General features: G+C 54.8%; 2 protein-coding genes and 1 long non-coding RNA gene across 5 annotated transcripts in view; 2 read left to right on the top strand and 1 right to left on the bottom strand.

The window, feature by feature from the left end:
- Positions 1 to 1801: 1801 nt before the first annotated feature.
- On the top strand, positions 1802 to 5470 carry R3HDML (R3H domain containing like). The gene is made up of 5 exons (XM_005524682.2): positions 1802 to 2062; positions 3286 to 3404; positions 3926 to 4058; positions 5116 to 5231; positions 5331 to 5470. Exons 1-5 carry the CDS (start codon positions 1802 to 1804, stop codon positions 5461 to 5463), a joined length of 762 nt encoding a protein of 253 aa, XP_005524739.2. The 3' UTR covers positions 5464 to 5470.
- A 1961-nt stretch (positions 5471 to 7431) lies between these two features.
- The window catches only part of HNF4A (hepatocyte nuclear factor 4 alpha), a 35709-nt gene continuing 20674 nt past the window's right edge, over positions 7432 to 22466 (top strand). The window contains exon 1 of the mRNA XM_088064654.1: positions 7432 to 7600. Coding sequence (XP_087920780.1) covers positions 7552 to 7600 — 49 coding nt within the window. The 5' untranslated portion in view covers positions 7432 to 7551. The remainder of the gene's footprint in view (positions 7601 to 22466) is intronic.
- On the bottom strand, positions 10141 to 20787 carry LOC106628274 (uncharacterized). 3 transcript variants are annotated; one of them, XR_015774182.1, is made up of 4 exons: positions 20619 to 20787; positions 17263 to 17490; positions 16090 to 16179; positions 10141 to 14947 (listed from the first exon to the last, which is right to left on the bottom strand). It is a non-coding gene; the product is annotated as an uncharacterized LOC106628274 (long non-coding RNA). The 3 variants fall into 3 exon arrangements; XR_001331582.2 differs by having other exon boundaries at positions 10141 to 16179; XR_001331585.2 differs by having other exon boundaries at positions 10141 to 16179; positions 17295 to 17490.

The raw sequence follows: 22466 nt of genomic DNA, 5'->3' as shown, positions 1-22466 counted from the left end.
CTCCAAACCCACCTGTGGTGAACCCAAACGTGGTGAGGCACAGGAGGAGCAGCACCTCGCTTACCTGGGGCACTGTAGCATGGGGGGACAACAGCAGCGAGCCCTGCTGCAGGTCACACATGGCCACCCGAGCTGGCTCTGAGCACGGTGGGAGGATGTGACAGGCATTGCAAGCAGCCCCTCCAACTGGCCAGGTGTCTCTGTGACCTGCAATAACTCAGTTGTCCCCCGGCGTCGTGACTGTGTGGGATGTTGTAGGGAAGATGCTGCAGGATATGGCTTTCAGATGCTACAGCCATTTCCCCTCCCTGGGGACAGACACATGGGCACAGTGCAGGGAGCACAGCCCTCTGCTTTTCCCTGAGATAACCCTGGCTGGGCACTGCCAGCCCGGGTCAGCGCTGGGGCCACGGGCAGAGTCCCTGCGGGCTGTGACGAGCCCCGCTGCTTGGGTTGCACACAGGTGGCAGCGCCCAGCCCAGCAGGTGGCTTCATCGGGAACGGGGAGAGCTGATGACCCAGGGACTTGTGTGGCCACCAGCTCCCCTCCCAGCCACCCCCATAAAGGGACATCTCTGCCATCTGCTAAGCTCGCACAGAAGTGGGGTGACCCTGGGGCTCCTGGCGAGTACTTAACGGGGCAAACCCCCCTCTGCATCCCTCACCGAACTGCATTCTCTTCTCTGTCCACCGCTTCCAGCAAGATCCCAGCTAGGGAGCGAACAGGAGAGAGGCTTTGTCAATCTCTCCCTGCAGGTAGCCTGAACAAACCCGCAGGCAGCAGCGAGGAGCAGCCCCTGCGCCCGCCGAGGCATCGAGCCGTGCTCTGCTCGCTCCCCCCGGCCCCGTGCGGGGCTCCGTGTGCCTGCGTGAGCATCCACCAGCCTATAAATCTCCTGGCAGGGCTCTTTCCAAACTTGAGGACGTTCCCCGGGGGAAGAGTTAAGATGCAGCTTGTGCGTCAGCGGCCGCAGCGGGCTGCCCGGCGGGGCTGAGCCGAGCCTCCCGCATCTGCCCCGGCAGGTTGTTCGGAGCTCAGCCCGCTCCCGGCACAGCGCTCACGGTACGTACCCCTGCGACATCCTCCCGCTGCTCCGGGAAGGGCTGGCAGGGATGCTAGGAGGTGCATCGCCTGACGGATGAGGGGATATTCCAGCGTTTTCCCGGTTTTTTTGTTTGTTTGTTGGTTTTTTTTTTTTTTGACTCTGCTTTTGCAGTGGCTGTTTTTCTTTTCCCGAGATTTTCACAGTCGTTAGGATTTCTCGACAATGCTTTTAAGCATTGCCGTGCATTTCTTTATCTGTGTGATTTTCTGGGGATTTATTCAACAAACCAAACTCCTGGGAAGCCACAGGGCAGGCGGCTGCAGTGACTCAGTATACTCCTAACTATCCCCTGTGCCACAGGTATGTGCCATAAGTGAAAAAATGGGGGAGACTGTCTACTGATTTTATCTTTTTTTAAAACAAACAAGAAAACCGATTCTACAGGCATCTCCCTGACGGTCCTGGGGAATATGCTCTGATAAATAAGGTTATTAAAGAGATTAATTTTAAATATTACTATTTTTAATAGGGAAAAACTAGTATTATTAATAGGGGAAAAAAAAAAAAAAGAAAATTTGTTTCCATCTTATTTTGGGAAGTGGCGCTTGCATGGTGTTTGCAATCCTGAGTGGTGCCTGAGTTGTTTTCTCTCCTAGATCCACACACCAGCATCAGGGACCAGCAATCCCCCTTGTCCTTGTTTAACTCCGTGCAGGAGCAGAAATCTGCCGGCTGATCCCACCAGGAGGGCTGGCATGGCTGTGCTCCACTTGCACCTGTACCTGACAGCCTTGGGCTGCTGGGTGACACAGCTGTCCAGCTCCTTCCTGCTGCCCAATGCCACCGAGCTGCTGTCCCCCCCCGAGGGCAGGGCCGCGGGCCTGCTGTGGGGCGAGGGGGTCCCGCGGGGCCGGAGGAAGCGATACCTCTCTCCCCACGACATGAGTGTCATCCTGGACTACCACAACCAAGTGCGGGCACAGGTGTCCCCCCCCGCTGCCAATATGGAATATATGGTGAGTTGGGCTGTGGCAGGGTAGTTTTGGGTCCACAGCCCTGGTGGGCTGAAGGGGCTTCACCTCTGATGTGGGAGCCCCAGCCTAGTAGGGATGTCAGGATGCTGGCCGGATTCCTGGCTGAACACATGCCCTGGGGGATTTTTTGTGTCCCAGGGGCTGAGCAGACCCGTGCAGCCCCTGTACAGGAGGGATGGAGTCCCAGCACAGAGACGTTTCCCCATGAGGGCAGATTTAGGATCTGTGGGCCTCTGTCTGGGAGGTGGCTACAAGCATGAAAAGCTCAGGTCCCAACCCAAAGCCCAGGCAGGAGCCTCTTCCCTGATTGCATCTGTGAGGGATGATCCCACCACGATCTCCAGGGTCTTCTTTGAGTGTTCCAAGTGGTGCCAGCTCCCAGGTGAAGAAACATGCAGGAGTCAAGGAGGGGATGCACAGCCCTGACAGGTTGGGCAGCTCCAGATGAGGGTCACCCTGGGCAGAGCTTTCCCCAGATTCTGCCCACCCTGCTTGGAGCTCCTGACCCCACCCTAAAGGTCCCCCAAGAGGAGCTCAGGAGGTGCCACATGCTGCTCTGCTCCCAGGAAAGGGACCAGAGCTCTGAGGGAGCAGCTGGGTGGTCCCTGGATGCAGTTTGGGAGAAGCACAGAGCAGCTCAGCTTGCTGGGTACCAGAGCAGGTCAGACATGCCCGGGAGCATCCTGCACTGCTTCTTGCTTGGCCTAAATTCCTGCCTTCCAAAATAACTCACACAGGCATCTCCCCAAAGGCGTTCAGGATGGGTGAGGAAGCTTTAAATAATGCATGAAGGAACCAGCTGTGCTCACCGGTCAGGCTGTGGCCAGGGCTGCACTGAGGGCTGGGACAGCTGTGAGCTGCAGCAGCACAGGGCTGCAAGGTTTCACCCCTGTGCTCAGCTCCACCTTGTGCAGGAGCTCATTCCCAGAGGGAATCACACACACAGGGCTTGCAGGGCTGCAGGACATCCCTGCTCTGCTATGTTGTGTGTGCAGGTGCTGTGGCAGCAGCTGGGGAGGTCCATTGCTCCTGGATATGCTGCTGTCCCTCGTTCCCCTGGGCATGTTCTAGCCTGCTGCATGATCCATATATTTTGGACACTCAAGGGTGTTCAGAAAACCCCCAGAGCACAAGGGAGCAGGTTTCTCCTCTTCCCTCCTCTGGCAAGCCAAACCTCCTGCCTGCCCTTTTCCTTTCCCGTGAAGGTGTGGGATGAGCGGCTGGCCAGGGCAGCGGAGGCGTGGGCTGCGCGCTGCCTGTGGGACCACGGCCCCCCCGAGCTGATGAAGTATGTGGGACAGAACCTCTCCATCCAATCGGGCAGGTGAGTGCCCTGCAGGCAGAGTGAGCTCCTGGGAAACCCTCACACCCCACAGTGCTGGAGGAGGAGCAGCAGCCCCTCAGTCAAGGGGTAGAGGGGCTCTGAGCTGGCACTGCACAGGAGTGAGATAGAGCTGAGAGTCACATCAAGGACCCTGGGGGGGAGGAGGAGGGGCCAGCTCTCACACATGGGTAAATACAGGAAAGCAGAGGTGCTTGCTGTTAATTTGGGAAGTGTGCCATTACTGCCCTCTCTGCCAGGCACCTGGACCAGGGGTTATGGGTCCTGGATCTCCTCCATGTGGCTGAGCTCAGGTGTCTATGGTCTTCTGGCCTTGAGCACAAGTGGGCTTTGCACAAGGATGTCATTACCCCCCCTTTTTCCCAGGAATGCTTGTTCCCAGTGGGCCCTGGCTCCAAACCATTCCTCTCCCCCACTTCCTCAGTATGGAGCCTTCCCTTCCTTTCCTTCACCCATCAGCTCTGATGTGGAGGAGATCCAGGTGACCTGTCTCACCATTGCAGGTACCGCTCTGTCATGGACATGGTGAAATCCTGGCACCAGGAGAGGCAGCACTACTCCTTCCCCCACCCCCGTGAGTGCAACCCCCGCTGCCCCTCCAAATGCAGCGGCTCCGTCTGCAGCCACTACACGCAGGTGAGCACCACAGCCCTGGATCCAGATGCAAAGGGGAGCCTTGGGCATCTCACAGCTCCTGGAATCCAGGATCAAACCCTGGCAGCTGCCAGCTTCAGATCAGGCAGTGGTCCTGGCAGCTGGCAGTGTATCTGCTGGAGGGATGCCATCGATGGCCTCCCATCCTAGGTTTTTCTAGCATTTGGGCTGTTGCAGGAAGGTCCCAGCAGCTCACAACTCACTGGAGGAGCAGCTGGGACCTTCTGGCCAGTTGACAAGGAGGTTTCCACTTTTTGAAAAGCTTTTTCCCCCTCCTTTGGCCTTTCTCTTCTCAGCGCACCTCTGGCAACTTAAAGGTGGTGAAGAGAAAAAAATAAGCCGCTTTGTACTTTTGCCAAGCATGAATAGTCTTCTCTGTGATGGAACAGCTTCATAGCACCCAGCTGTTTCTGGCTCCCTGGGAATGCAGCCCCTTCATCCCCTGGCACATCCTGATAAAGCCTGGCCAGCACAAGGTGGAAAACTCCTCTGTTTTTCTGCCTGGCAGCAGAGCTGTGCCAGCCCCATTACCTCTTCTTCACAGCTCCAACCTTTACCTGAGCATCTGCATCCCCATGTGGCTCATACGTGGGGGTACTCAGGGATGCTCTTGGTTGCAAAAGGGCAATATACACTTTTTCTGGAAGAGATTTAACCTGGAAAGGCTTAAGGAGGAGCTTTTGTCTTTGCCTGAGCTCCCTGTGTGCAGGGTAAACTGGCTGTGGTTCAGCGTGAGGTTTAGGAGCTAATCTGGGTAAATTGGAGCACTGGCCCAGACTCTGCTGTTCATGGATGTGAGCGAGGCAAGGCAATCCTGTGCAGGGCAGTGAAGGTTGCAGGTAGGAGAGAGAGAGCAGAAAGTCACCCTCTGGTAACAAAGCACTGCCTGTGATGGGACAGCATCCAGCCAAAGAGATTGGGGCAGCTGGGATGCGATTCCCTGGTGGGACAGAGCCCTGTACTGGTGTCCTGGGGCTATCAGCTGTGGGATGTCTGGGTGGATGGACACCAACAGTGTCTGTTCTCTGTCCTGGCACAGATGGTGTGGGCCACCTCCAGCCGCCTGGGCTGTGCCCTGGGCACCTGTGCCAACGTGCGTGTGTGGGGCAGCACGTGGCGCCACGCCATCCTCCTCGTCTGCAACTACGCCATCAAGTAAGTGACTGGGGAGAGCCCCCAGGCCATCCTCCCTCCCCACGCCAGTGTCAGCAGTGGCTGATGATGCTCAGAGCTGTCACCCTCCTCTCTTTTTAGGGGCAACTGGTTGGGAGAAGCGCCCTACAAGGTGGGGCAGCCCTGCTCAGCCTGCCCCCCCACCTACGGCGGGGGCTGCTCCAACAACATGTGCTTCACCGGAGTCAAATCCAACCAAGTCAGCTGGTTCTAGGGCTGCAGCCCCAGGAGGAGCCCTGGGAATGGAGATGGGGCGAACAAGAATTATTTATAACACTGACCCCCTTGGCAGTCTGGCTGTCCAACCTGCTTCATCCCTAATGCCACGTAGGAAAATGCTTTTCTAACACCTCTCCAGCAGTGTTGTCTGTCTGCTTCCCACTTTGGGGGAACTAGGGACAGTTCAGGTCCCTGTTTTCTGAAATAGGGATGGTTTAGGGGTCCATGGAGGGAGTGGGGCTGGCTGGCATGGTCCCTGCTCTGCAGACTGGGAGGCCTTTCCCCTCTGCCCCCCAGTGCTGAGGCAGAGGTCGGTGCAAGTGAATACCAAGATGTTCCCCTCGTGGTGAGCAGCTGGATAAGTGGGGAGCCCCGATCATGCTCCTGCTCCATAGCAGCCCCTCTGACTGTGGGGCTTCTAGCTCTGAGCCCCCCAATAAAGCAGCCTGGAGACCCCCATCCTGTTGGTTCTGCCTTACTCACAGCCTGAAGCCTCGGGGTGACACCGAGTCATTGCCTTTGCTCTGGTTTTGGGGGTGAGCAGCAAAGGGGGTGCAGAAGCCTTCGGTGGGGCCAAGGGCTGTGGGCACAGGAGATTCCTGGGTGCTTTGCTCCATCGTGTGGGAGAAGCCAGCACTGCTGGGACACGAGGTGATGATGACGCTGAAGGTCCACAAACTCCCTGTCCCTCCCAGGCTGTCCCACACCATCCCACTACTCTACCTCGCCCCCAGTGCCACTGAGCACCCCATTATCCACATCCCCTCCCTCTCTAGAACCTCTCAGCACCCAGCAGACTCGGGGATTCCTGAATTAAAAGTCCTTGGATTTGAGCATCCAGCTGTGGGTTCCTGCAGCCCTTTGCATCCAGCAGCACTCCCCCCTCTGCACGCTCCCTTGGGATGTGCTTTTCAGAGGAGCAGATATCCTTCATTTTGCCCCCTCAGGGATGCAGGATTTCAATAGCTGAGGTTCTGGGGGGATCCTGAGAATGGCAAGGATCTGTGCCTCCTCCAGCCTGGCCTCTTCCTGCGGTTTTCAGGAGATATGGAAGGCTCTGTGCTGATGGATAATCATTTTTTCAGCTTCAGCTCTGGAATCCCCATGTACTTGGTGTCCTTTCAGCAACACTTCTTTGCACATGGCCCTGCTGGCCTCAGCATAGCCCCTGGCAGCCCAGACTGCTCCAGTCATGGAGCCCCCAGTGGCACAGGGGCTGCCACAGCCTCGTGGGGAGGTTGGGGAGCCCATCTGCACATCTGCTACCATGAGGTCCTGGACACAGCAGTCCCAGAGGGAGCACAGATGACCGTAAGTGTCTGTGGCACCTCATGAGTACCCCCAATTTGGGGAGCAAATTGAGATGGAGAGGAGCTGCAAGCACCCTGTGCCCAGTTTTGTGCTCAGGGAATCACCCTGCATCCCACCACAGCATCCCTGCATCTCCCCATCCCCAAGCAACCTCTCTGCTTTGGCACCAGGCTGACAAGCCCCGACTCACGGCCTGGGCGTTTGGCTCTTGTGCCTCAGCCAGGCTCTGCTGTGCCATTGCCAGTCCCTACACTGGTCCCACAGCCCCTGGCCCCCCAGGCTGTGTTTGCCCTTCGCTGTATACAGGCTCAGACCTGGGTGGGCGACGGCACAAAACGCAGCAGCACCTGGGGCACCGCAGAGCTGGATCCAGCAGCCCTGACTCCCCGTGGCCAGGGCTGAACCCTGGCCCGGCGGCTGCCCCGGCCTTGACACCATCTGGAAGCGGGAGCCCCAAAAGAGTCCAGTAAAAGCCGTGTTTGAGTTTCTAGCTTGGCAGCAGTTACTATAGCTACAGCAACGGCACCTTGCAGATTGGTTTCCATAAGAGCTTGGTTACTATTTAACATCTCCACCCACATTAGCCCTGATTAAGCGAATCAATAAGATAACAGGAGAGGCAGGTTTCCTCGCCCTGCCTCTCCGTGCTCCCTCCTGCCTTCACCTAATTCCTTAGTGAGAGACATTTTTATTTATTTATTTAGATTTCTTTTTTATTCCTCTACTTCCTCTGGTTTTCGCCCCAAGTGCCCATAGCAGTAGCCGGCGAGACATGGTCAATGTAAGCACCCAGCTAAGCGCTAAGATGGAGGCTCCATATGGTGAGTACAGCGTTCCCATCGCCCGCGCTGCCGGCCTGGCGTCGCTCGCGGGAAGCGGGGCTGGGAGCAGCCAGCAGCCCCCAGCCCCACGCCCCAGCCCCGCCGCGCTCCCCGCTGCCTCAGGCATCTGCAAAGGCTGGAGATGGAGGCAGGAGAAGGGTTCTGGTTGATTTTGATATGTAAATCCTCTGTGTGTGTTTTTCTCTCTTTCACTCTGCTTGACCCAAAGAGGAAGGCACGTGCCCGAGGGAGCAGCGTGGCCCCACGTGCTGGCAGAGGGGCTGCTGCTGCCGGGCTCGCAGCGCAAGTGGCAGCAGTTTAGAGGAGGTGAAGTGCTGCCCTAGGACACACAGCCAGCCCCGATGCACAGGCTGCAGGTGGCTCGTGGCACGCCCGGGCTGTGTGAGTGGGCACAGCGGGCTCCTGCCAGCGCCGCGCTCCTGCCCAGGGCCAGCGTTACGGCTGGGCTGGCTTCCCGGCAGGGAGTGTAGTGCCTGGACAAGCAGCAGCCTCCAGCCTCTGCGGGGCTCAGCACCAGGTGGTACAATGCTGCCTGGGCACCTGGCCACGGCGAGATGCCTGCCAGGCCTGTGTCCGTGCTCCCGGTGTGGCACAGCGGGCACCAGCCTGGAGCAGCCCCGTGTTGTGCTCCTTGGTTGTGCCAGATGCCAACAGCCAACAAATGCACCTGGGCCCCGGGGGACAGGTGCCCCTGCCCGGGCTGACATCATTATCCTCAAGATGGGGCAACTGTGCCAGCATCCCCACGCAGCAGGTTTGGTCCTGTGTGTTCTGGGAATCCTGGTTCCCTGGGCATGGCCAGGCTGTGCAGTGAGGTCCCAGCAGTTGAGGTCTCACAGTTATGAGGTTCTCCATCACATCCTCATGGCTCTCCAGCACTTCCTTGTGGCTCTCCATCAGTTCCTCATGGCTCTCCAGAACTCTCCATCGTTTCCCCTGGCTTTCCATCACACCTCATGAGGCTCTCCATCATACTACCTTTCCTTTCCTCACTCTGTTTTTCATGTCCTGCTCCTCTTTTCTTTTACAAGTGTGCAGCCCCTGCCCAGCCCACCTCCCAGATACTGTGTGTGAAAACCCAGGACCCAGGAGGGCTTCTGAGACTCCCAGGACACCTTTTTGCACTTTGCTCATGGCCTCTCTTTGGGTGGTTGCTTCCCTTGATCCAGGCCTGCAGCCTCCCACGGGTGTCACCTCCAGCCCCAGCCCACCTCTGTCGTGGCATTCTGCCTTGTGCCACTTTGCCCCAGCCCCCAGCACTTTAGTACCCTGCAGATCATTTCAGGTCACATCACCCCATGGTGAGCCATGGCAGGCACAGGGCATACCAGCATTTCAGTGGGTCCATGGCCTAGTGCAATGGAAATGTGTAGGAATTGTATAGGATCTGCTGCAGTGTCACTGGCCTGGGCTGGAGCAGGCAGTTGTGATCAAGCAGTTATGGAATGGTGTTTTAGCCTGCTTTTATCAGGTTGCTCATTTGTGCATCCCCAGCCTGCAGGAGCCAGGTCTCTGGAGGAGCTCTGTTCACTCCTGCCTCTGAGCTGCAGGAGCCAGCAGCAGGAAAATGCCCAGAAAACACTGTCCAGGTTTTGGTCTGTTTAGTGCAGGCTGTGTCTTTGTGTCCAGCTGGTGCTGCTTAGACAAAGTGCAAGGGGCCTGTGGTGAAGGACATGTGTGAGCTGGTGAAACGAAGGACTGACGCCTCTGAGATGTGCAGAGGGTCAGATGCTGGGGTGAGAACTGGCCCAGGAGGAGCCAGTGCTGAGCATCCTCCTGGATGAAGCCCCTGATGCTGGTGGAAGACAGCTCCTGACCCAGCCAGCTCACAGACTGACTTGCACCTCATTTGGAGAGGGGGAGGGTCAAGGGATGTTCCCATCAGCCTGGGAGACCTGGTGGTGCAGGGTGGCCAGGTCTGGCTGTGCCCACATCCAGGGTGCCTGCACCCCAGGGTGCAAAGCCAACTTCATTTCTGCAGTGAGCAACCAGCTTTGCTTGACACATGAGGAGCTGAACAAGCTCTTTTATCACTTAGGATGAAGTTATTCTGCCCACTTGCAGCTGGCTGTAATGTGAGCAGCCACTGGCCAGCCCTGGCATATCAGTGACATTAAACACAGGCAAGTAAATTTTTCTGACAGTAATTTTCTCCAGAATTTTTTAAAAATTATTTTTATTAATTATGATTTTTAAAGTTGGTTTTAACTTTTCAGTCTGAGAGTCAGTAAGTGAGCCACGTGCTGAGCCTGGGCAAGTGCAGGCAGAGCCAGGTGCTGTGGGGTGGATGGGGAGGAATCACTGCCCATCCCACCTGTGGCCGCTCTCCCCATCTGCTCCTGTGGCTGAACAAAAGCAGGCTCTGGCCGGCACCCGCTGCAAGCCTGGGGCCAGGCAAGGGGGAGAGAGAAATAATAAGAATAAAAAAGTGAGATGGGCCTCCCAGACTAAAGCGAGAGGAAACTCAGAGTGTTGGCAGAAGGAGGGGAGTCCTTGTAAATAAATCGGGTGAAAAAGTTATCCAAATAGAGGTGAGGAAGGGTTGGTGGGATGTGGGACTGGGCAGTGCCTGGCTTCCCCAGCAGCTCTGTAGGGTTGGGTTGGGGCTGGGCAGCAGAGGGGGCACAGCAGCCAGGATGCACCATCCTGCAGATGGCAAGGTGGTGGCCAAACCCTTCCCAAGAGAGAAGTTTATTCCCTTTGAAAGCAGTGTGGGTGCTCACACAGCAGTGGTGGTGCTGAGCCCCAGCCATGCCCATAGTGATGCCCTTGCAGCCAGCAGCTCCCAGCCCTCAGCAGGACAGGCCATGGAGCTGGCATGCCTGATGGGGGCACACCAGGGTCCTCCAGAGGAGCCTTCAGCCTTGGAGAGGGTCACAGAGTTATTTTCAGTTTCTTTTGGAAGATGGAAAGATTTTTCTGATTTTCCCTTCTCCCCATCTGTCTTAGGAGCTTCAGGATTTCAGCATCCAGCTGAAGCCAGGGGTATATTCCCATGGGGAAGCTTGGCACTGGCATTCAGCCTTGGGACAGTGAGCAGGTCTGGCCCTCTCTTGGCAGTGGTGGCATCAGTAGGAGCATCCCCCCACTGCAGTTACTGCAACCCTCCCCATCCATCCCTGCTCCAGACTATCACCAGCATTTTCCCTAAATGACACCCTAGGGGCACTTATCTCCCTCCCATCAGACCTGTGCCTTGTGTAAAGGACTTGGAGGATGCCCTGCCAGGCAGTGACAAAGCTGGCCTGTCCCCAGCACCCTGGGTGGGTCCCTGGGGGACAAGGGACTGATGCTGCAGCTTTGGAGAGATGTGGAGCTGGAGGCACATTCAAAATCCTCACCAGCACCTGAGGACAGGCTGTGAGCTGGAAAGGGCTCCACTGGTGCTAAATCCTGCAGGAAGCTGCAAATAGGTGTGTCAGAAGGTGGAGGATGGAGAGGGGGCAAGGGGAACATCTCCTGGGCAGCGAGGAAGGGATGGGTCCCTTGACCCACCTTTGTCCTCCCACTGAGACTTGGGCACAATTTGGGCAATTGGTCTCAATCCCAGTGCAGGCAGCACTGCTCCTTCATATTTTGGATCTTCTCAGAGCTGGGGATCCCCAGGGCTGGTGGTTACAGCAGGGACCAGTGCATGATTAGGGCTGGCCCTGAGCAGTAAAGCAGCTTTGGAAAACAGCTGAAAAATGCGAGACGTCATTGCTGCTCAGGAGCTCTGGTCAGATGTGGGGAATAGTTTCAACTGAGAAACAGAAGAGGGGGCCGATTTCCTGAGTATTTTTAATTTTCACTGCCAAATACATCAAGTTTTTTACAGGTTTCCTCTAGATATGACCTCAACTGAACTTTTCCTCCTTGACTGCTCATGTCAGCTGCTCTTTAACTCCTCTGTTTACTCCTTGTTCTCTGTGTCCGTGGCCTAGCAGCCATCAGGGACTGATGGTTCTTAGGACATCTGGCACATCCCCCCTCCTTGTTCCCACTCTGGCCATCCCTGCTGGATGTTGGGGTGGCTGTAACACTGGTGCTGGCAAGGTCAGCACGTTCCAGTGCCTGAGCAGAGTATTGGTGCAGCCAGGAATAAACACAGGTATTTGCTAGGATGCAAAAGGGACAATCACTGTGTTAGCACCTTGGTCTGCTCCCAAGAGCTGTTTTCTGGTGCTTGGTGAAGGTTCCCTTGGGGAAGAGCTGGGGATGCTGCTCAGTGTCACAGGGTGTCTGCACTTACCCACAGGGCTGTGACTTCTCCCACCTCATTCCAGCCATTTATGGGGCCAGCAGCACACCCTCAGCTTGGGCTTAGCTTGAAACACAATGGTATTTTTATAGGGAGAGTGAGCCCAGAGGGCTGCTGTCAGCAGGAAATGAGCTCCAGCTCTGGAAGGTGAGCAGCAAGAGGCTCAGGAAGGCTTGAGGAGTGTCTGAGAGATGTTCTGAGCTCAGCAGGGCAGGTGTAAGTCTGCCAGTTGTACTCTGTTAGTCATCTGCTGACATTTCTTAAATGGCATTAAACAATGTTTACTTAGCATGAGTGCAAAGGGGTGTGAGTGATGGTGGTCCCACAGACAGCAAGGGCTGGGTGAGTTTCTTTTACATACAGCAGGACCAGGGCCAGCAGTGGGGGACAGGGCAGCACACAGGGCAGAGCCAAGGGGTACATCAGGGGATGCCTGCTGGCAGGCTTGGGGTTAGAACAGGGCAAAGACTGCAAAAAAACATCCATGACTGTTTGTGTTCAGGCTCCTTCTCTGTTTGCTTTCCTCAAATATTCAAGCAAACAAGGTTCCTGGCAGAAATGTATGTGGAAATGGCAAATGTTGCAGAATTTTCACGGAAGGCGAGTTTGAAGGTAGGGGTTGTATGGTGAACCCGGGGCTGAGGGGTCTGCCCTCCTGTCCTGGGCAGAGGCACTGGGGCCTCTGAGCAAAGCTAAGTCCCAGAAGCAATTACTCCCAGGAATGGCTCCTGTCCAAGCTTCAGCCTGGGCATCAAGAGAGATTACTCAGCAAATCCCTTCAGGAAATACATGTCTCAAAAAATAAAGGTAGGCTCAGGATGCTGCACCAAAGGGGTGGGAGGAGAAGCTCATGCAGAGCAAGTGGCTGTGAAAATGCACCAGCAGTCAAGGAGCGAACAGACCCTGGCTCTGCCAGGCTGACCAGACTTCCTATCCCAAAATCCTGCAGTCACCAGAGGGATTCCAGCTGCATCCCCACAGTAATGGAGCTCTGGTGCTGAGTGACAGATGGGGACCATCACTGTGAGCTCAAGCCCTTGAGCCTCCAGCACCAAGGTGTCCCTGAGGGCACAACTGCTGCTGGCAGCTCCTGCTGGGAAGCGGATTGGAGGCAGGGAATGGGTGATAGTATGTGCCTCCACTGTAGGTGACCAGGCATAGCCCAAATCCTCTGTGATGGTGCTCTGGGGGCATCTTTTCCTTCTCTGCACGTGCAAGTTGGTTTGACAGCCTGATCCTCATCACAGCCCTACAGACCTCGCTCATTCCACTCCAGACTTCCCAGGGCAGTCTGCAACAAATCCCAACAAGTCTGCAAACCCTGCAGTTTTGCTCATCCATCTGTCAGGGTGGGTGCTCATCTCCTGTCACTGAGCACAGGGAACCCAAACCCACCAGCCAGTGGTGGGGACCAGCAGACACCTTTCACCTGCCTCTGCACCAGAAACCTGTCCCAGCCATGGGTGTGTGTGAGCTTTGAAAGGTGATAACCCCTGGTAAAGTGGGAAACACAAGGAGAGACACACACTCAGCTTCCTGGCATGGTCCAACGCTCTGGTTAGGAGAGCCAATGTCAACACATAGACCTGAAGGAAGGAGCAAAGCCAAATACATGGGCACTTCTCATAACAAGAGCTGTAAAACCTGCACAAACCTGAACAAGTGCCACAACACCGGTTTATACGGTCAGAATCAATAGTCAAGCCCACTCAACATGTTTGCCGACACACAAACGACAGCCACCGTGCTGGGTTTATGGCCCAGTACCCTTCATGGAGTCAGAGCCCAGCTCCTCCTGCCCCACTCAGCCACTTCTCTTCCCCCTCTGTTCCCAAGGGATGCTGATCATTTTGCCACAGGGTCCCCAAAGCCTTGATACCCCATGAGAAGAGGCTGGTGCTGCTCCTCTGCAGCATTCCAGCCTGCCCTGGCTTCCATCCAGCTGGACAATGCCTGCAGCCCATCCAGCAGGTGGGATGGCAGCAGCCACCCCACCACCCTGGTGAAAAGCAGCAGCTCAGCCTGGGAAGAGGATTCACTAACACCACCCAAGGAATCTTGCCATGGGCTGTGAGGCTGGGCATGCTGTCAGGTTAATGGACAGGGCAGCACCAGGGGCTCAGCAGAAGGTGTAAAGTAACAACTGCTGCAGGTCCCCATCCAGCTCAGCAGCCTCTCACCTGCAGCCTGAGCAGGTCCTGTGCCAGGGACATGCTGAGGTGGAAGTGGCCCAGCAGGGAAGAATGGACAAAGCTCTGATGGATGCCTGAGGGCTCAAGCAGAGCTTAGTGCTGGCAGGCCAAAGGTGGCAACAGGAAATGAAGAGTGGAATAAGGAGGCAGGAGGGACAAGGGGACAAACAGCCAGGCTTCAGATCCACAGCCCTGGCTACTCCCCTGCCTGGAGTCTGCTGCCACCAAGGTGGTGGGACCGAGGTGGTGGAAGCAGAGCCGAGTGCTGCCTGTGGCTCATCCATGGGCGTGTGCCTGGAGACTGCCATTGTCTGGGAGAAATGTCTGTTGACTTGGGTGTGTTTCCCTGTTACAGCCACTAAAACCTGTGTGGCAACACAGGGGTGCATGGAGGTGTCATGGGGTTAGGCACAGTTCAGTCCCAGCCCTGCCCTTGATGCTGCTCCCTGCTCCACATGGGAATGTTGGGCATCAGCCCCTGTTGCCAGCACAGAGCTGATGACAGAGCTGCTGGTCCCCTCCCTGGGCACAGAGCTGCTGGTCCCCTCCCTGGGCACAGAGCTGCTGGTCCCCTCCCTGGGCACAGAGCTGCTGGTCCCCTCCCTGGGCACAGAGCTGAGGGGCAGAGCTGCTGCTCACTCCCCATTCCTGACCCACCAGCAGCATTCTGGAAGTTGCTGACTGTGGGCACTCCAAATTAACTCAAATATAACTCAGGCAGTTCTGAGTGGAAGCAAAAGCTTGTGGAGACAGGAATGGCTTGGGAATGCTTTTGCTCCATTAGAGTAGTGCCTTTGAGGTGGTGCTTGGGACCTGATGGCTGGAGGGTGGGAATGAGCTCTCTTCTCCTTGGCACAGCAAAAGCACAGGTAGGCTTGGCAGGAAAAGAGTCATCTGAGGAGGAAGGAAAATGCAGGGAAATGGATGTTTCAGGTGGGTCTGTCGCTGAATTGGTTCTTCTGGACACAGAGGCTGATAAGACCTGGCTCTAATTGGGTCACAGCCATGCAGCCCAAGGCTGAATTCAGAGGTGTCCAGGCCTCCCTTTCAGCAATCCACCCAGTGCCTGTGAAACCCCAGTGAAGTGCCACTCTATTCCCTCACACCATTTTCCTCCTCCATTATAAACAGGCCCACACTTGCCAGAACACACTTCCTGCAAAGGAGAAAATTTTGGGTGTTCAGCAGTGTCCCTGCTCCCCTTTGCACTGAGCCATCCTGTGCTGTGATGTTAGCTGGGAGGGGAAAACAAGATTGTTGCTCAAGGACACGGTGTTCTGGTTATTTATATAGAAACACTTTAAAGCAAAAGCAGTCAGCTTCTCCCGGAGGAGCCAGGCCCACTCCTGCTGTTAGACACACCCAGGCACATTTTCTGGATCAACCTCCAGGGCCGCACAGATGGTCAGGTACTCCCTGCCCTAAAGAAATGCAGTGGCAGGCCAGAGAGGAGGGTGAGGGACCTCAGAAAGGTGGCCCAGAAAGCAGCGGGCATCGCTGCGGGCACTGGCAGCAGGGCACAGACCCAGAGCCACCTTAGAATTTTCCTCCGGGCAGTGGCCAGAACCCTTTAAAACCTGCGGCTCTGCGGCACAAACTCCTGCTCCCCATCAAATCTCATTGTGACCAGCATTAAGGGATTAGCCTGTCCCTGCCTCTGCGCCACAAGCAGCTCCTGGGCATGGCTCGTGCCCCGCTGCCCGCGCGGGGCTCACCGGCTGCACAGCCCCATCCAGGGGCGAGACTTCCCTAGCTCTGCCCACGCAGCTGAGCGCCCCTGGAAGATGAATGGCAGCAGATACGACCTGTTCCAGGAAACACCAGGTACCCCCCTGCTCCCCCAGCACTTCAGCAGGGAGAGAAGCAGCTGCATAACCAGCGCTGCAGAGTTTATGTGAATGAAGGGCATTGACAGGGTCTCCAGTGTGGATTTGGAGCTGCCAGAACATGCTCATTCCCACTGGTATTGCTGGTCCCCACCGGATGGGACCCCCATGTCTCTGGTTTCTGTTTGGCTTCGTGCAGGGTGAACATACCAGATTTGTGGGTGGTGATGGCTCCAGGTTAGTTCTGGGGCTCAAGAGAGAGATGCCCCAACATGGGCAGCATGGTGGGTGCTGTGACTCCTGGGGGAAGAGGTGGTAGAGTTAGGTTGGCATCCCGTGGGTACCCCAGTGATTTCCTGTGCTGTCTGGGAAATGATTCAGTCATTCTCAGGCCAGTTCCCAGTGCCTGGCATTACTGCCCCGGGCTGCAGCCTCAGCTGGCCTGGGGACAGATCCTGCCACTTGCAGCACAACCTCTGCTCCTGAGCCAGGTCTGCAGCCCAACTTCCCAGCCCTCATAATGAAAGCTTAGAAGCAACTAAGAGAAAAACACTTCCAGTGCAAACTCTACTGGTTGCACAGAGTCCTTACTAGACAGGTTTTCAGGGTTCCCCTCTGTGGCCCTCTCCAGCCAGCTCTGTACTCAGCCCCTCAACCCCAGCATCCACGGGGACCTCGGTGTGGAGGCCAGGAGGCTGGGTGGGCTTAGGATGCACCAAATGTGTCCAAGTTCCTGCAGACCACTACCAGCACCGTGAGGAACTTGGACATGTTTGGTGCTTCCTAAGCCCTGGACCCCTATGCCTCACACAACCTCACCCCCAAAACACCCCAACAGCCTCCATTCCACTCCAGGACTCAAAAACTGAGCTGCTCCTCTTGCCTGAGCTATTCCTCCCAAGCAGGGCTTGTGCTGGTGGTGAGGTTTGTGCCTCCTGGGGTAGCCTGCACCCCCAGTCACCATCCCACTGGATGAGCTCCCCATGCCAGTGGGGAGTCACATGCTGGGGGCTGCTCCCAGCAATATCTGCGCTCTTTTATCAGCTGGCAATTGATTTAGGAAAGTTCATGGCTTCAGTGTCCCATGATATGTTTACTAGAAGTGGTTCATTTCCTCAAATGATGTAGTTTATGGTCATAATACATTTTAATTTCTTTATGATACAAGAGGCCAATGGCACTGGGACTTGCAGGAACGTAAAGGGACAAACAATAGCGTTACCCAGTGTTGCAGACCTAGGTCAAATACTCATGGGCTGATTAGCAGTTTCCCATGTTTTTTAGCTGGGAGCCAGGTATTTGGCCCTGCAGTGCCTGGCCATGGCTTTCTGGAACTGTAGGGATGTGTGATCTCCTGCCTTTGCTGTCCCCCATGCAACAAACCTTTCATGTAGAAGGCTCCCATGTTCCTGTACCTTGCCTTCTGCTGTGTTTTTGTTTCTCTGGCAGTGGACAGGAGGGTTGTGTCACACAGGAGGGTGTGTGGTGGGTGTGCAGCTGCTGTGGACCTGGAGCTCCTGAGTGTTGTCTGGTTCTCACTCACCCCTTGCTGTGCTCTAGTGATTGAGGACTTTGGGGACACAGCAGGTTATTCAGGCACTCCCCACACTCCTGCAGAGAAAAAGCATTTTGCATTAACTTATCTCCTTCTGTCTCCAGAAACTAGAATCTCCCAAATTTTAACTTACCACCCCTTTGTGTTTTATGGGGTTTTTTTCATGCCCAGCCTGCCTTTCCTGATTCAGACCTGCCAGTGCTCCCACTTGCAGCAGCCTCCCTCCTTCCTCATGCTTCCTCCCACCAGGCAGAGATGGCCCTGTCCTGGGCTGTTCCCCCAGGTTCAGCTCCCCAGCTGGGGCTGACTTTGCCAGCCAGCCTGGGGCAGGAGGGCAGCTGGAGCTGTTTGGTCCAGGAAGATGCTTTTTGCTCTTGAGGTGCCCTTGACTTGCCCTCCTCCAGGGCCATGGGCTCAGACTGTCCCCTGACACCCCTGTCCTGTTGCAGCTCTCCCTCCACCCCTCAGCAGCATTCAGTCTTTTGCCTCAATTTTGAGGGAGAGCTGATTCTGAGAGCCCCAGCAGCCACTGGAGGTCACTTCCAGATGTGGCTTCCCGATGCACTCAGCTTTTCAAAAAGTTATTTAAAAAAAAAAGAGCTAAAACTTGATGTTTAACCTCTGTTGATTTTGGCTGTTCTCCTCCTTCACCTATTGCTCCACAGCTTAAACGATTCAGGGGCTGTTTCATGTGTGTATAATGAATGTATAAATGTCAATGAAACGTAAAAGCCCTGCAAACAGCTGGCAGGGCTGAAGGGAGAGACTCACTTGTCTGCCAGACTGTGAGCTCAGGAGGGATCCTCTTCCTTGGAAGCTTCAGGATTCCTTCAGGCCCAAAGGAATCATACCCATCTGCTAAACAAGTTCCCCCTAGGTCCAGAGCAGGCTGCTGAGATCCCTGCCACACTGAATGTGTGAGCTGGCCAGGCATGGAGAGCAATAGGTGTCTGCTGCTGACAGCAAACCCTCTTTCCAGTGCTGCTGCTGCCCTGAGGCTCCTGCTCCCCCATTTAAATGGGGCTTAAACCACTGGATTTCAGCCAAGCTTTTGCCAGTGTAGTCAGTGAACCTGGAACAGCACATGGCAAAGTCAGAGCTTTTCTGGACTTCCTCCCAAACAGTGTTAGCAGGAAAGTGTCCGGGTTGGGGTTTGGATGGAGTGCAGTGCTTGTGGTGTAGGGCCCTAAGGGGGCAGGTGGGATCAGTCGTGGGAGCTGTAGCTTGGGCCAAGCTGCAGCTGGTGGAATGGAAGAAGATGAATCTATTCCCCTCCCTCTCTTGGCCCTGGGCTCATTGTGTGATTTTGCAAGAAGACAGAGCAGGCAGGTTTCCAGAGTCACAGCTACAAAACTGCAGGCCCCAGAGGCAGATGCTGCTCTCAGGGGCTGCAGTGCAGGCAGAGGGATGGCAAATACACATCTGCAAGTGCCCTGCCATTTTCAAGTACAGCCTTCCTTCTGGGAACAGCTCAAATTCACTGTCCTTGCATAATAACAGCTCTCAGGAGAAATAAGAATTACTTCCTCAAGAGTTCAGAGCCCTTGTTAGGCAGGATAATAAACCCCTCTCTAGTCCTGGGATGAAAAGCAAGCACAGTGTTATCACCAGAGCAGTATATGCTGAAATGGTCTGTCTGTACCCATGTTTGCAGTTCTTTCCCTACCAGTTTTGCAGAGCAGCTATTTATTTTAGCTCCAATAATTGCCTCCAGGCCTAACATCATCCCAGCTGAGGCTGAAATGCACATGTTGCTTTTGGAGAGGAGTTCAGGCAGAGTCTTATACCTTCTGTAAACTAACTCTTCCCCACACCCAAAAGCTGCCTCGATTCTCCATACGGGGATTTTGTGGTCTGGGGACCAGGACAAAATTAGTTGGTTTTGATAACTTTGGTCAGAAACAGCCTAAGGTTGCAATGAAGCTGCCTCTGTCCCCCTGAGCTGTGCTGGGGTGCCAGCACATGTCACAAGCTCAGCAGCGGCAGTGTGTCTGTGCTCTGCTCAGGGATTGTCTGTCCTGGGCATTGCCCCCAGCTCCAAACAGCAAATCTGCCCCAACCCCAGCCACAGGCCCTGGGGAAAGTAAATCACCAGGAGTGATTGCTGTTCAACAGGATGATAAAATTGATTGTATCTTCCCCAGGCAAGGTCTGGCACGTGGCTGTGGTCTCCTCCTGCCTCTCATTGCTAGATCTTTCCACTCCACCTCCCTGGATGGAGCTGGTGGCTCATTTTCACCTCCACAAAGTGTTTTGCTGGGGCAGGGATGTGCAGTGTGCAGCTGGCAAGGGGCAAACAGACCCTAAACAACCTCTGCTGAATCATCTGTTTTCCTGGAGGCTTCTCACAGCTTTTGGGGAAGTTCTGGGGAGGGACATGGGAGCAGACCCCCATTTGTGTGTCTGTCATATGATTGCCAAGAGCAGAGGCAAAGATCTGCCCCCTGAGCTGGGGGCTTGTGCTGACCTGCAGCCCCCCAGCACCAACAAATTCCTTGGAGCTGCTTATTAACACTCTGACAACTCTGCTCTGGAGTCACGGCACGCCAAGGCAGAAGGCAGGAGGGTTTGACAGTATGGCCTAAATACCCCTGTTTACAAAAAGTCTGACAAAACACAAGCCCTTGGCTTTATCTTTCCCATTTGGAAATAGTCACCGAGCAAATATACTCAAGGCATGAAAGGAGGGGGGTTTATATTGACTTTAGAAAAAGCTGTTCTTTAAAAACAGGAAAAAAAGCTCATCCTCGAGCTGTGCAGACTGGCTGCGAGACCCAAAAGTCCTGTGTAGGGGCTTAAAGCATGCCTGCTAATCTGTAGCAGCTCTGTGTGAGCAAGTCATGCAGTAAACTGCTCTCTGTTAATTTTTTAATGCAGAATAAACAGGTCAAGAAATGATTAGCATGAGAATAAGTTGAGCTTAATTGGGAGAATCAGAAAAGATGAGAGGGAAGAGGCAAATTGGAGTTATCAGTTAACCATAAAGAGTGGCTCTGCCTCCACAAGCTTATGTTTCCTCTTGTTTTTCATCCCCTCTGAAGCTGCTTTTTTTTTTCCCCCCCTTCCCTTACTTAAATGATGAGCTAAAATTGCTGGTACAAGCACAATGGAAGCCCTTGTTTCTCCTTCTCATTTTCTCTCTGCAATGCCTGGCCAAATTAATTGCTGCTGATAAGGCTCCTACCTGGTTATTCCCGAGGTTCTTCCCAGAAAGGAAGCTGCTGACATTAAGTTTAAAATCCACTTTGTGCAAGTACCAGTGCTGTGTTCCAGAGCAAAATTTTCGGCATGATCCTGGGAGATCCAGGGACTGAGCAGACAGGTCCATGGGCAAGGGGAAGAGCAGTCCTCGGGACTGCTTGAAGTGGAGTTTGGTCAGTGGTCGGAGATCTATATTCTCAGATAGGCAGGACTTTGTCCACAAACTGGAATTTGAAATTTCAAAGGGGAAAAAAAAAAAAGTCAGAAGGGACCTTTGCATGTGTGGAGATGACTACGCTGGTGACGTTCCCCTGGGACTTTTGTTCTTTGTCTCGTAACTGGGCTTCCTGCTTCCCCACAGCTCGCTCGTGAAATGGCGACGGGCTGAGCAGGGCCCTGGCCTGTTCAGGCCTTTGCTGCTCTGGAGAGCTTTCACACCTCAGCCCATCTCTGCTTCGTGTGCATGTGGGGGAAAAAAGGCCATGTGAAATATTCCAGCTCTACAATGGCCTTGGAAGTGTGAGTGACACGGGAGCAGAGCTCTGGAGTCAGGGCTGCCAGGGCCAGCGATGGCACTGCCGATGAAAGCTGAGGGTGGTCCTCCTGCTGGCTCTGGGCACTGCCTTTTCTGCCGGGCATTTCTTAAGAGTGCAGAGCTGTGAGAGAGAAAAGCAAAGGGCAGGAGGGCCCCTGGTCATGGTCAATGCTCAGAAACTCTGCAGGCAACCCCAGACTGGGGCGCCTGGTCGATCCACTGGTAGACAGGGCTGTGTCCTGCATCAGGCGGGAGAGCTGGGCCAGCAGCAACTGCAGGAGCATAACACACACAGAACAGCAAAAAGGTGTGGCCAGGCTCCTCACAGGGTGCATGGCTGGAGATCAAGAGGCATAAAACCTGGAGAGACGTTCAGCCAGTGTCTAACCATGAGGACAGTCAAGCGCCAGCTGGCTGCTGAGGCTGCTCTCCATCCTTGGAGGTGTTCAAGACCCAAATAGATGAAGCTGCAAGGAACCACAGCTGGCCCTGTTTCCAGCAGGAGCCTGGAACAGGGACTCTGAGGTCCCTTCCAACATCAGTTATCCTCTGATCCTACAACAACCTGTTCAAGAAGCAACAGAGACAAGCCCCTTGAGAGGGGCCTGCTCACCTGCTTGACATGCATAGCTAGCAAGCACAGGTGACGGCATCCTTACCAAAAATGCCCTATTAAATACTCTGTTCCTGATCCTCACCTATTGAGAAGCACAGATCTTATTTTCAGGGAATCCCCTTTATGTTTGCATAAATTTGCCAGATGGTGATATATAGATAAGGCAAGAATTAGTGCCATGATGTGCCAGTGTGGGAAAGGATTTACTGCTGAACAGATAAAAATTAAATAATCACTTGGCACAGAACAGGTCATGCCCCAGAGCTGTCATGGTCTCCTTTGCAACCATGTCCTGACACAGGAAACAGTGGGTGCAGCGTACAGAAAATGGGGACAGGAGAGAGGAGCAGAGCTGGGAGCTGAACTTCCCCAGAGCACCTAGTCTGGGAAAAGCCTTCACCTATCAGTGGGGGTCTGCTATGAGTTGTCTCTCTGTGGAATAAAAATGGCTAAACATCTGTAGCCAGAAGTGTTTGAAACAGCCCCACAAGCAGCTGCTGACTCAAACATCTCCCACCCAAAACAGAGCTGTGGGGTCCTGCTGGCCAGTACAAGCCACGAGTGCATTGGCAAGCTGTCCCAAAACTCAGCACACAACGATGCCAGGGGGAGACGAGGACTCCCCAGGTAGAAGACACCAGGGGAGACATCATCTCCAGCAACAGGGCCCAGGGAGCAGC

Source organism: Pseudopodoces humilis, chromosome 19 (assembly GCF_049639895.1).
Source record: "Pseudopodoces humilis isolate 2021_Gansu_Grassland_sample_001 chromosome 19, ASM4963989v1, whole genome shotgun sequence".
NCBI lineage: Eukaryota > Metazoa > Chordata > Aves > Passeriformes > Paridae > Pseudopodoces > Pseudopodoces humilis.
This window is presented reverse-complemented; position numbering and strand designations above follow the sequence as displayed.